The following is a 14,125-nucleotide window of genomic DNA, read 5'->3' as shown; positions in this document are numbered from 1 at the left end:
CGCCGCAACACCCGCCACTTTAAACATAGTGTAAGCAGTGACAGTTTTTATATGTAAGTAGTGTCAGTTATAACTGTCGCAATTTACAATCATTGAAGAAAATTCTGACACCATAGTATACGTAAGTAGTGGCGTTTTTAACTGATGTAATTTTAATACTGAATAAATAAAATTTAACCACTTTTTTGTAATTTGTTTTATAGAATTATAAAATTTAACCACCACTTTTTTATAATCTTTTTTATAATCTGTTTTATACAATTATAAAATTTAACCACCACTTTTTCATAATAAAATAAAATAATGTATAAAATTATAATCATCCATTCATTTCATTGAAAATTAAAGCACACATAATGATGTTCAAAAATTTATATGTAATTGAATATTAAAACACATAAAAAGTTCATACATTCCTAATCAAGTTTAAAATTATAACACATAATTGTTCAAAAGTTCATACATCCCTAATCAAGTTTAAAATTAAAACACATCCCTAATCAGTTTTGCTTCCAGCACTTGATCCTATTACTTGATTAGGTGATGGAGCACCACTTCCATAATCTGATGCCTGAAATAAATAATTTTAAGTTAATGAATTTGTATGTTTATAATTATAAAATAAAAGACACTAATAAAATAAAAGACACCAATAAAAGACTTCAGTATCGAAATAGTTGTTCTGATCTCTCCTCATTTTAACTACACCTCTGAAGACCTCAATGTTGTTGTAACATAACGCTAGTGTTCCAATTGCCATTATCTGTCACAGTGCAGCACATGTCAAATAAACATCAAAATTACTAGGGAAAGATTATCAAAATAACTATTGCTAGATTCATTAAACATAAAATGAATATGAGCAAAATTAACACCCCTTTGACCCCAAAAAAAAAATTAATAGTGCTTAAAGAAAAATAGGTTCCACATAGCATCAGATTGTACCCAGTAAATCCACCCAAGCAGCTTCTTCCTCTAGAACATATGCAACTCAAAAGAAAAAATTTATTATTCCACGTAGTATTAACTAAAACCAGCAAAGCTATATAGCTAAACCCTCACACAATCATGATCTATTAAAATCACTCAACCACAGGAAGACAATCTGTACTCTCACAATTATTGTACATGAAGTTTCTATTAAAAGATATTCTGTTTCATGGCTTACCACTATGTATAGGTAAAACACTTAACTAAAAATTGTATAATAGATTGTTATTAACACATCTTTTGGGAAGTCTTAAACTAAATCTTAAAAGAAACTGGCATATAATATACTAATTTTACTTTTTCATATTTTATTGAACTGAATAGGGAGGAAGCTGAAATGATTTAACTCTTCTGAAACATAACATGGTATGCAAACAATATAAAGCATGCATATAAATTATGGTATATCATTGCAACATAGAGTGACATGAACTAAATAACAGTTCCATCAGAAGTAACTAAGTAAAAGAACAGTACCTGGGGTATAGCACAAAAACGAAATATAGACGAGCCTCTTAAAGCAGACATGTATATTAAGGAATCTTCAGCATGCATCAGAGCATTAGTGACCATGTCATTTAAGCATTGTACTGCCTTGACAGAGTTCTCCTCATATTTCAAATCCTGGATTATAAAATTAAATTGAAGTGACAAATAAGAAACCCATACATCAGCACACCTGAACATGGAATGAAAGTCAAAAAGGTATTTCATATGTACGTTAAAAGTGTGACTGGAAATTTGATTTCACCATCATCACACCATGTTTATTCATTAGTATGTAATCGACGGTATAATAAGTAATTCCAATCCAAATTTTGATATTCAAGAAAGGGATACAAATGAGTCCACAAATGTTATTCACAAAGATATTCTATTGGTAGCACAACATGCATTAATGATAAACAGTACACACCCCCACTTCCCCAAGTGTAATAACAATGATAGCATAAAATATTTTTTTTATTGCCAACAAAATATATATAAAATTATGTACAGATTTATGTAATAGATAGTTATTTTATATATATACTATTAAGAGTATAAATAATTTTCTGATGATAGACCAAAAGGGAGCTCATACAAGAAAACAAGTTTTTGTTATCCTTAGTCCAATGGGGTTGATAATGCAGTAAGTTAACTACAGATACATTTTAGAGACTCTGAATCATGGATAGAATATCGGGTATTATATGCCTACATAACTAGAAGTTACCTTCAGAGAGCGTTCAAGATAGTAGTCAAATATTACTTGACATTTGTTGGGTCCTAGTGGAACCACAAGATTGGTGTCCATCCAAGGCCAGTTAAATATTCTTAAAGGCTTGAATGCAATGAAAAAAGGGAAAGATAAAAAGGAATTGGTATTGCTGAAAATAATCAACACTCACATGCTGAAAAGCAAGTTTGGGTTATCCTTGTTGTAAACAGAAACAAAGTTGTTCTCCCACTCCAACGTTGAGATGCTTCGAGGAAGACGATTCTTCATATCCCAAAAGACACTCCTCTCAAGATTTATTGATTTATACCAATTAAAATGTCAAACAAATTAAGAACCAAACGTCATATATAATATATAATATATTATATATTAAACTGAAGTAAAAAAAAGTTAACTAAAACAAATTTACTTGGAGTGATGGTTGTGAAGCTAGAAAATGTCCATTAAACACATTAAAGATAGACATACAGGTTTGTTGTGGGTGAAAGTGGGTGCTTGGCATGGCATGGGAATTCGATAGACATCTAGGTTTTTGACTTAATCTATTACATATTTTTATTGGAATATTTTAAGATAAAAGAGTTTACCACTACCTATTTTCCTACCAAATGTTACCATTTTTGTTACCAACTACACTGTAGCCCTACACAAATTCTAACACTTTCCTAATTAGTTTACTTCAATTCACAAAAATTCCTTCTGGAGTAGCCACAGAAAAACACTATAAACAATACTCTGGAAGTTAGATAAGGGTGAAAATATATAAAGTCAAAGCCTTTTTTCTTTGCTTCAAGCATGTACTAGCAGATCAACTCAAATCAAACCAATCATTTTAGAAAAATACTAACCTTATCTCATGTGTATATCTATAATGCAACATGTCATATTTAAGTAATTGAATATTGAAAATCCAAACAGGTAAGCATTGTCTTAACAAAGTTATATGGCTCTAGACTGTAAAATTTAAAGTGTAAGGTATGTTATAAATAATATTTTGGGTAGGATAGTATGTACTAGAGAATATTATAGGTTGATTAAAAAAAAAGAAAATAATATGAAAAAGGTTATATTAAAAATATCTAAGAAAAGTTTGTTAATTCTTCTAAGTTCAAACATCCAATTATATAGTACTTAGTAAATCACCTGATGTATGACCTCGTACTGCTTCCCTTACAGCCTCAAGCAAAAACTTATCATGTGATACAGAAGTCTTGCGCCCTTGTTCCTGGTACAGCTCTATAGCAATATGCCCATGCGACAGCCAGTCAACAGGAGCTACATTAACAGCCTCAACACAATTGAAACCGCAGTTGAACCCAGAGTGGTAGGCTTGAGGAAATGTCAGAACAAAGTCCCCAGGGTTTTGGACACACCTATAAACTGGTATTCCTTTAGACTTAAGGATAGAAGGAGAAAGCTGTGTGACCTGTAACAAGTTAGAAATACAAGCAATAGATAAATATACGTCCAAAGAAATAAACAAGATCATCCAACATCACTAGTTACCTGTTTAATAATAGAAATATGGACAGGTAGGTAAAATGGAGATGTAAAACATGGAATTCCATCAAATGAGAACATAATATTAATTCTTTTGTCACCTCTCAAGCATATAAAATAAACAAGAATATCAAATGATGTTTGTCAAGTGATAGAAAAACTTTTACTCACCAGCTTATGAAGCAAGTCGGGTTGTTCTTCAAAAAGTTCTGGTAAATGCTTTCTCATAGCCTTTTCCAATTTGCAGGCATCTTTTCTAGGGACTCCATACCACAATTTTGGAGCTCCCTAATGCATGTAGTTTAATGAATATAAATGGTGATCTTCCACATGTTGCATTCACAATTAAACCAAAAAGAAAATATAAAGTTGTTTTAAACTGCAGATCCTATGGTATGTAAGGACTCATTCTCTCCCACACACACACAACATCAACAAATTGCCACTCAACACAACAAATAGTTTTGTTGTTGTTTAGCAAACAAATCCACGCAAAAAGATGACACCTACACCATGAAAGAACTCCACCACCAAAAAAGCTAGCTGTAGTAGTTCGAGCGCAATCTCCATTCCAGAATTTCCAGTTCTTACAAAACCAGATCTGCAAAACAATATTTATTTATTACAAATTTTTTAAACAAATCCAAAGCCCTAAATCAAATTTTAAACAAAAAATCAGAACCCCTAAATTATATTTTTTTATTAAACTTACCAATAACTCAAAAGTGGTACTGAAGCACCGAAGAACACAAAAGGGGGAGATTCTGATTGGAATTCGAATCGTATAATCAAGTGGAATTGTGAGTGCAAATGTAAGAATGAACATGAGATCGTGAATTTCTCATGTTTTGAATTTCACATATACAATAAAGTCTCTAAACACAATATCAAACTTAAACCCTAACTGAAAAGTTGCAGGAACAATTTAAAAAAGCTTTAACAAAATTTGAGATACCAGCAGATATTAGTCATGATGATTCTTTTACCAATTCAAACATTGTCGAAGGTGCATCATACAACACCAGTTACCAACAGAGAATTATACCTTGGAATTTTAGGCTGCTCTGATTTTGCATTTGAAAGAGATATTGCATTTTCTTAGAACTCAAAATGAGTTTTAGAATTCTCTCACCTGCCTCTGTGATAACTTGCTTCAATTGCTCGAAAATTAGAACTCGAGTCAGGAAACTCTTTCTCCCCTGCCGCCTTTGTGATAACTTGCTTCAATTGCTTTTTAGCTACCTAGTAAAAAGATGCGGATACACAAATAGAATCACATGACAAATCCTAAACATCAAACAAAGCTGATGGTCAACATTTAATTACCTTCAAATCGGTTCCGTGTAGAGGCAGAGAGAGTAGGGTTTTGTGACAATAAACGTGTGGAGGCGGAGAGCGCTAGGGTTCGTGTGGAGGCAGAGAGGGCTAGGTTCGTGTGAGGCAGAGAGCGCTACGTTCGTGTGAGGCAGAGAGCGCTACGTTCGTGTGGAAGCAGCAAGCACTATGGTTCGTGTGAGGCAGCGAGTTTGAGGCAGAGAGAAGGACGAGAGTGAAGAGTGTTAGGGTTAGGGTTCACTCTGGTTTCCAAACTGAAATTAAAAAAAAAGTTATTTTCTTAAGTTTTCAAAAAAAATTCATTTTTCAAGTGAAAAACTGAAGGATTTTTAAATCAAGTTAAAAATGTGAATATAGGAATAAAGGAACAAAGGAATAAAGCAAGTTTTCAATTCTGAAGAAAAACTATGACAGTTAAAAATGTCATAATTTGAAAGATAATTATGACGGTTAATGAAATGACATATTATACTGAAATTTGTGGCGGTTATTAATAACCGCCATATTAAAACCGCCACTTTTTACATATTTTTTTGTAGTGAGTCTCATTATAATCCTTGCTAGAGTTCAAGACCTAGCCTAGGGTGTCGAAAAGAAGAACCTCTGTTTCATTAAGGTTCAACATTAAACATTACCTCATTTGCATCGTGAAACTACTTACTTCTTCATATAAATACTTTCGCTGCCATTTTTACTTCCATTTTTCGGTTCAAATCATCTCAAGCATGGAGCAAGCTCCATAACCATGTGTGTCAAGCTTATATCACATCCAACATAGTCTATGTTAGCACACTTGTCAAGTGACTATGATAAGTCATAAACATGTGGCAGTGTACATGTTTATCTGATTACAGATGTCCTGAGCCACCCCAATCATCCAATGTGTGTCAGGAATATATCCCATCCAATACAATCTAGGTCAACACGTGTTTTCAATGACCATGACAAGTCATAAAGATGTGGCAATGTGCATGTCTATCTACAAACACATGTCTTAAGTCACCCAACCACCCAATACATGTTAGGGTTGTTGGATATCTCAAGCTACTCTACTAAATATGTTTCACGAAGCCATAAGCCTTGAATAGAAGACTTGGAGTTTCATAAAGTGTCTAGGTAGCTTAGTCTAGTGTTTGATAACTTGATCTATCTCTTATCTCAAGCATACGATGAAGATTCAAAACACAAAGCCTTTTTCGAAAGAGTTAAATTGTTTTTAATAACTCAAAGGTTTTTCAATATGTTAAAAGTACTTTCAACTTGTTAAAATTTATGTTTTACTTACACTGCAGCTTTTTCAATTGGTTAAAACTGTTTTCAATTGGTTTAAATTTTTCTTTTCCTGAAAAGTACAATTTTTCAATTGGTTAATTGAAGAAACAATCGATTAAAAGTTTTTTTGATGTGTTTTCTTCTAGAAGTTGTTTTTGAGTTAGTTTTGCTTCCATTTTCAGTTTTAACTTCTCAAAAATATGTTTTGAAACTGTCTAAGTGTTTTTCATAACATCAACCTGTTATTTTGTTGTTTTCTTAACAGTTTTCAAAACTGTTTTGTTTTTTCGTTCAGTTTTAAAATCTATAAAAGGAAGACTTATTTTCTATCTTAGACATCTCTTCAATACTGTTTTTGAAAAGCTTTAAAGTACTTTGAGTGAATTTGGTTTTTGGAGAGTTCTTTAAGTCTTTGTGAGTTCTTTGTGCTATCATTTTTCGTCACTAGCTTGAGATCAAAGGATTCATAAAGGTGTTGCGACTTGGAAGGTCCCTGTTTGTGTCTTCTGTGTCTGCAAGAAAGGTGTATTCATTTCATTTTTCTTATACTTTGTAAGGTCGTATTGATTTGCTTCTAAGTTAGTATTTGTTGAAGCATAAACATTACTGTATAGTGTTTTTCAGTGTATGCTTGTAGCTCTTGTAGGGTTCAAGAGCTATTCTTGATAAATCTTTTGTAAAAGATACTTTTGATTTAGTAAAATCTATCTTAGTGGGAGATGAGACTGAATGTAGCTCAGTTTTGAGTGAACCAGTATAATATTCAGTGGTTGAAGTGGAGAAATGGTAAGAAATAAAGTGAGAGGTGAGGCCAACTCATTAGGAAAGAGTATATGGTTAGCTAAATTTGGAGACTACCCAAGAGAGTGCTCAAAAACAAGTTGTACAACCAAAATTGCACAGCATAACAATACTCATTCAAGCTAAAAAATACATAGTCATTCTATTTATAGGTGCAAAACTCGGCCAAGGAGTAAAATAAATGGAGGGAAAAATCAAAATTAAACCTAAGTGCCAACTTAGTAACACCTTCCGTGTGATTAGGCGTGTTAATCACTTTCTGCCCTAGCTTAGCATGCAAGGTTGATTGTCCTAGGGTTTCTCTTGGGCCAAGAGAATCCCAATTGAAACCCTAGGTAGGTTTAGAAACACTAGTTTTAATCCTAGTCTACAATAAGTCCAAATACAAACTCAAAAACCTATACTACTTAGCCCAAAGGTAAGACCCAAATTATTTAACAAATACAAGCTCAAGAAAATCTATTATACTACTTTATACATTTGTACAAACTAATGCTTGAACCCAGATGATAAAAGTTTGGCTTTGTTAAGTTCAACTAAATCTCAGTTTTCTTGTATTCTTCTAGCCATAGCTTTAGCGGTTGATCCTTTGCTTAGGGGTCTTTTATCATTTACATCTTGTAATCTTATTTGCAATAATATGTAAAAGTTCTCGTCTTTGTGACAAGGGAAATTTCTACAAGTTTTTCATGTTTTTTGACTTCAATTTCTTAAAAATTAAATATTACAATTTTTAATTTCACATACAATTTTTTTTCCACATTTATGTGTAGAAAACACTATTGCATATGACTTAAAATGTTTACTTCATTCAATCAATCAAAATTAATCCATTCATTTTTCAACTCCAAATTTTAACCATTTTTTTTCTAAATTTTATATTTTAAACAAATACCTACTCATATTATTATTTTACCTTTAAAATAAACCAACATGATTACTTATTTACTATCTTTCTCTAAATTAATATATTACATACACTTATTTTTAAAATAATATATTTTTTAAGTCAATCAATTCAATTATATCATATACATTACATTACTTTCTTCCAATTATTTAAAAAAAATTCTCATTTATATTTCTTTAAAATATATTTGTTTGTAAAAATTTATTTATCTGACTTTTTACTTTTCTAAACAATTAAATTTCACACACTTACATATTAGACAGTTACTTCAACTTTTGCGTGTTAGACAGTCTAACATATCAAAGATTGTCTAAACCTAATTTATGTGCTCCTAGAATACTTTCTAACATTGTTTAAACATTTTCTAATCCTACTTGATAGTGCTAATTCATAAAATCAAAGTTTCATTTAAAATAATTAATTAAATATTTTTAAGAAATTTTCGTATTCTTAAAAGTAAAATAGAGCATCCCAAAAACTCTAAATCTTGATTACAAAGTGTTTCAAGGACTAATATGTCATAAAGATTAAGATTAAGTTAATATGAGAAAGTTTTCAAATTAATAGTGTTGAATTTGACCGTTTTTGAAAAGTAGAGGCATATTCAATCATTGTCTTAAAACATTTTTAGAAAATATATTGATGAAATAATCTAGGTTAAAGTTTGATTCTTTTTCAATGTTTAAAATTTCCACAAATTTAGAAAGTATTTGAAAATATATCTATAGTTAAAATTCTAGAATAAAAGGTTTATATAATTCTTAAAATTTTAAAATTATGATTCAATAATATTCATGTGTTTAATTGTTGATTATTATTGATTCTGATACTCTAAATGTTTCTAGAAATTGTTTACAATATTTGGGATGTGCGAAAAGACTTCAAAGTCAAATTTTCCTTTTAAAGCATCTAATAGTAAAACAAAGGTGTTAAAACAAGTGATTCGTGCAATAAATGAAAATATCTATTTCAAGCCTTGACAATGAATGATTTATAGATATAAAAGTATTTCCAAGTATTTCCATGTGATTATGTCGCATTAACAACTTCAAATCAGAAGTTTTCATTTTTAGCGTCTAATACGAGAGATGATGAACAATACAAAGTTATGAAAAATTCAAGTATAGATGTGTCAAAGCTTCAACATTCAAATTTATACAAATGAAAAAACATTTTAAAAGTTCAAATATGTGATTAAGATGGATAAATTGCATTAAAGTCAAAGTTTCTTGCACGAAGAAAGAAAAACCGTGCAAATTTAAATAAATATTTGAGTCAATTGTTTTAAAGCTTCAATGTACATATTTGGACAAGGAAAAAAAACATTTCAAATTGTCTCACGTTTAAGACGCACATGAAATGGCTTAGTACAAAAAGTTTCCAAATAAAGTGTCTAACGACTATATGGTACACATTACAAGAACTTCAAACGTACAACTTCTAAAAGATATATAAAAACCTAGGAGACAAAAAACAAGAAATAGAACAAGAACATTGAAAATGATTTCAAAGAGAAATTCGAGTTTGTTTGAGAGTTTTGCTTTATACATATTCTATTTGCTTCGTAAAGCATCTAGTGTGTTGGGATGTGAGTCAAACCTTTGTAAATCCTTCACCCCAGATAAGTATGCCATGTGAGCTCACATTGTACTCTCTTTCGAAAATGTTTTCTTCAATTCTTTGAGAGATGTTGATCTTAGTGGGAGATTAAGACTAGTTTACTTGAAAAGGTTTATACTTGTCCTAGAGAGGTGTTAAAACTCATTATACCTGGAGAGATATAATACTTGTCATGAAGAGATGTATAATACTTGTCCTGGAGAAGTGTTAAATCTCAATTAGTGAAAAACCCTTAAATGATTTGCTTAAGGGGATTGCATGTAGCCCAACTGGTAGGGTGAACCAATATAAATTTGTGATTATTTTTCTCTTTCTTTATCGGTTAAATGTTGTGCTTGCTTTATTTTTATATATGTGAATTGAGTTCAAACTCCATTCAACCCTCTTTTAGAGCCAAATGTCCCTACATCTTTCAAACAATTAATTTTAATTAATTATTTTTATAATTTTTTTCTCAAAATTTTTCCTTTCATATTATTTAATTTAATAAATCAAAACATAAAAACAAAACTTAAAATTGGGTCTTTTGAGAATTGAATTCTGGATTTTCCCGTGTCACCTAAGCTAATCCAACGTCAATTTTGACTTCCAAGATGAAGATGATGATGCATAATTTATTTTATTTTTATTCACTTCTAATATTAATATGCTTGTAATATTTATTACTATTGATTTTATCACATGCAAAACAATTCATATGCACATAAGACATTTTATGATTGTAATATCTTTAGTTTTAATATTTATTACTAGTTTGTTTTCTTTAAGTATTAATTACCAGAATGTGCTTCATTTTAGTAGTTCTATGTATGTTTTCTTTGCTTAAGCGTCTCTTTGTTTAAGCAACCTACCTCCAACGCTTAAGCCAAGTTATTGTCAAGCTTAATTGACATACATTTCACACTTAAGTTTGACTAATACCATGTTTAAAGGATCATTCCATTGAACATAGCTTTAATAGTTAAATATTCATTACAAGTGACACAATTTCACTCTCACTTAAACGCGTGTAAATTTGCATTAAACGAGATGCAACTCTTTTGTTTAAGCACGTGTAAACTAACATTTAGTGACTTTCATCTAAAAATCTTACCACTTTAAGAAAAACATTATCTTTTTATTTTACATTTTTTTTGTCTCACTTCAGGTGATACTTTTATCCAAACAATAATCACTTAACATGACCATATACTTGTTTAAACTACCAAACAATTTTGTGCTGACTCTTTTCATCACAATTTATGACAAATAACTATATAACAAAATCTTATAATTTTTGTCAACCAAAAAGTAAGATTTTATGATTGTATTTTTGTCATAACTATCTATGACAAAATGATAGTTTTCATTAGAAAAGATGTTCTTTTAGTAATTGGTGAAAATTTAATTTTTTAAAAATTATTGTATTTTTAGTAATAAAAAATTATTATATATATTTTATTTCTATGTGTTAACCTTCCTTTTGACTAGTAAACATTAAAAGTATCGTTTCAATCTTTTATTTGGAAACAAAATAAAAAAGAATAGTATTGTTTTTAAATTTTTACATGCTGAAAGAGAAAAAGTAAAGTAATAATAATACGAGAATTTATTATCATTATTATTATTTAAATATTCTTAATTTTATATTTGACCGTTCAACGTAAATTTTTTTTATCTTAAAACATCATTAAATAATAGAGATATTTTAAGAGTATCAATTCTTATACAAGTAAGTCATTTGAGATTTTTTTTACGTACATTAAACACATCAAAATTAAAATTCTAAAATAGACTAAACTAATACAAATTCTAAAACAGACTAAACTAATAAAAACAACATCCTAATACTCTATACACACAAATAACGAACAAAATTTTTTCTTACATACTATCTACAAAGATTTATCAACAAACCCCACAATCCCACAGTTCAGCGTACAGTTATAACATTGTGAACTAAAATGAAATACCGAAACCTCTTAGAAAAGTTTCTTTCTCTGAATTCAAATATAAAAGTGAGGAAAATGAAAAAAATAAAAAAGTAATAATAAAATAATTGAAAATATTTGGTTTTTAAATTAAAAATAATAAGAAAAAACTATTTTTATAACATTATTTTCGTTTAATTTTATTATTTAAATATTATTATCATATTAACAAAATATTAAATCTATATTTTAATCCATATAATTGATTATATTTTATTATGAAACTTGAAAAACTAGAAAAAATATAATTAATTATTTTCAAAAATAATTTATTATGTGAAAATGTAATTGAATATTATTTTTCTTTATTATCATCAGTGCGGAAAAAAGTTACTTTCTAAGTTTCAATTTTCGTATTTTCTTTTTATTTAAGAAAAAAAATAAGATCGTTCACACTTTTGTACTTATTTTTGCTCAGTTGCTTTTCTATCATATAATTTAAAACATGGAATTAGAAACAGTAATACACTATTATATGAAGAATTTTTCATATCATTAAAGTTATTATTTTTATAATAATCATTTAAAAGTTACAACTTAGATAATTTCAAATTAATTAAATGTAAAATCATTGAATTAATGTATCCAAATTAGATTGAATTATATATATATATATATATATTAACTGATATTTTAAGTATTGTATGAGTATTTTTGAATTCAAATATACACATTTTAAATCATAAAATCAATATACATAATTCCAGTAAAATTTTGAAGAATTAATTAAAAGATAGTAAATTATTTTTTAATTTTTGTCCTTCTAATATTTTTAAAATTTAATTTTAGTTCTTCTAAATATTACTATAATGAAATAATGTTTTCTGTACAATTAGTTTAAAAATACAAAACTAATAGCATGTATAAAATGTTCTTTAAATCACTTTAAGAGAAAAAAAAATTCTGAATAAATCTAAACAAATTTTTTATTAAAAAACACGATACAATGTATTATACCCACATATAATTATATATTTCTGAGGTGTAAAAAAAAAACACATATATGCACCTCCATAAAATAACCAACTAAAACTATATTTCCACCGTTTATATCCGAGAAAACATATTGACAAAAAACTTTAAGAACATAGAATGAACAAAAACTCAAATAAAAGTTTTAGAAAAATAAAATTGAAATTCAAAAATTTTAAAAGTACTGAATACATATTGACTTTTTTTACAAAGGATATGTATAAAAAATTTATAGAAGAAAAATAATATTAATTTAATATTTTATAAATTTTAATTGTTTATCTTATTTTGTCTTTTTTTATTTTAGGTTTTTTAGGTTTTTCTTTGTTCTATATTTTGTCTTTTCAGCTTAATATAGATTGAGTGTATAGCTTATATATATATATATATATATATATTGAAATCCACTATTTTTATTTAAAAATAAATAAATAGAAAAAAAAATTCATTCTCGTCAAAATAAAAAATAAAAATTCTTATATATATTGTCTTTATCTATTTATCTATTTTGTTCATCTCAAATTTTTTTATAATAACATTTGGAAACTATAAAACATGGATATTTAAGGTCAAAGATTTTAAATATTATTAAAAACAAGTTTACTTTTAAACTTATATTATATTAATTGATTTAGTGTACCAAATGAGGTCAATAAACCAATGTGATGTCAAATGAAGAAGCTGAGTAAAGCCACCAACAAAAACTACCTCCACCAACCTAAGGCAGCAAGTGTGTGTTGACAAACACAAAATTCAACAAAACCTGTCATACAATTAATTATTCTCATTTTTCAATGGAAAATTCAATAAGAAAACCAAGTCCATTCCTTTTATGGATACAGCAATTTTGTTTTTACTTTGAGAAGGTTTAAGAGCACGCTTGTGTGAGACGACGGTGGAAATGTTGGTGATGGAAACATGTAATGAAAATTCTCCAGTGATGTTATGTTGAATTTTTGAATGAACACAATGGATAAAGTTATAGCAACATCTCTTTATTTTGAAAATTGATGGGACAAGAACAAAAACAGGCTTCCTTTATCAAGTGTAGATTATAAAAATAATTCATATTTAAAATTAAAAGAACTAAAAAAGGATAAAAAGTTTTATAAAAAAGACTAAAACTAAATTTTAAAAATTCCCCAGAGACAAAAAAACAAGGTTTTTACTCATAATTTATTTATTATATATAATCATTTAGAGGGAAGAAATATGTATTTCAAAGTAAAAATTAAACAATTTATTAAAATGGAAAACGTGTCTAGGTAAAAAAAAGTAGATTTTTTATTTTTACATAATTCCTGTATCACTATTTTACTCTTGGGATAAAGTAAATAAGAATATAAAAAATATAAAATCACATAATCACACGAATGACTTAACAAAAGGAAAAATAAAATAAAGTAGAATATAGTGATTAATATAGGTGAAATAAAGAATAGACAAATAGGACATAGAATCAAATACTAAAATTTGAAAAAAATATAGAAAAAGAGAAAGCAATATTTATAGGCTTCTTCAATAAGTGCCTTC

The 14,125-nt window shown here is 28.3% G+C and overlaps 1 protein-coding gene across 3 annotated transcripts; it reads right to left on the bottom strand.

Annotated features, from left to right (window-relative positions):
• Positions 1-306: 306 nt before the first annotated feature.
• On the bottom strand, positions 307-5,311 carry LOC137837321 (lysine-specific demethylase JMJ15-like). Of its 3 annotated transcripts, XM_068646299.1 has the most exons (9): positions 5,039-5,311; positions 4,845-4,954; positions 4,223-4,313; positions 3,884-4,000; positions 3,356-3,638; positions 2,382-2,473; positions 1,468-1,614; positions 709-763; positions 307-571 (listed from the first exon to the last, which is right to left on the bottom strand). In XM_068646299.1, the coding sequence occupies exons 3-6, from the start codon at positions 4,280-4,282 to the stop codon at positions 2,403-2,405; spliced, it is 531 nt and encodes a 176-aa protein (XP_068502400.1). In that variant the 5' UTR covers positions 4,283-4,313; positions 4,845-4,954; positions 5,039-5,311; the 3' UTR covers positions 307-571; positions 709-763; positions 1,468-1,614; positions 2,382-2,402. The 3 variants fall into 3 exon arrangements, with proteins under 3 accessions (XP_068502400.1, XP_068502399.1, XP_068502401.1); XM_068646298.1 differs by lacking the exon at positions 307-571 and having other exon boundaries at positions 578-763; positions 4,845-4,950; XM_068646300.1 differs by lacking the exons at positions 307-571; positions 2,382-2,473 and having other exon boundaries at positions 578-763.
• Positions 5,312-14,125: the final 8,814 nt, after the last annotated feature.

Source organism: Phaseolus vulgaris, chromosome 4 (assembly GCF_000499845.2).
Source record: "Phaseolus vulgaris cultivar G19833 chromosome 4, P. vulgaris v2.0, whole genome shotgun sequence".
Taxonomy (NCBI): Eukaryota; Viridiplantae; Streptophyta; class Magnoliopsida; order Fabales; family Fabaceae; genus Phaseolus; species Phaseolus vulgaris.
Note: the sequence above shows the minus strand (reverse complement) of the source record. Positions and strands in the feature narration are given on the sequence as shown.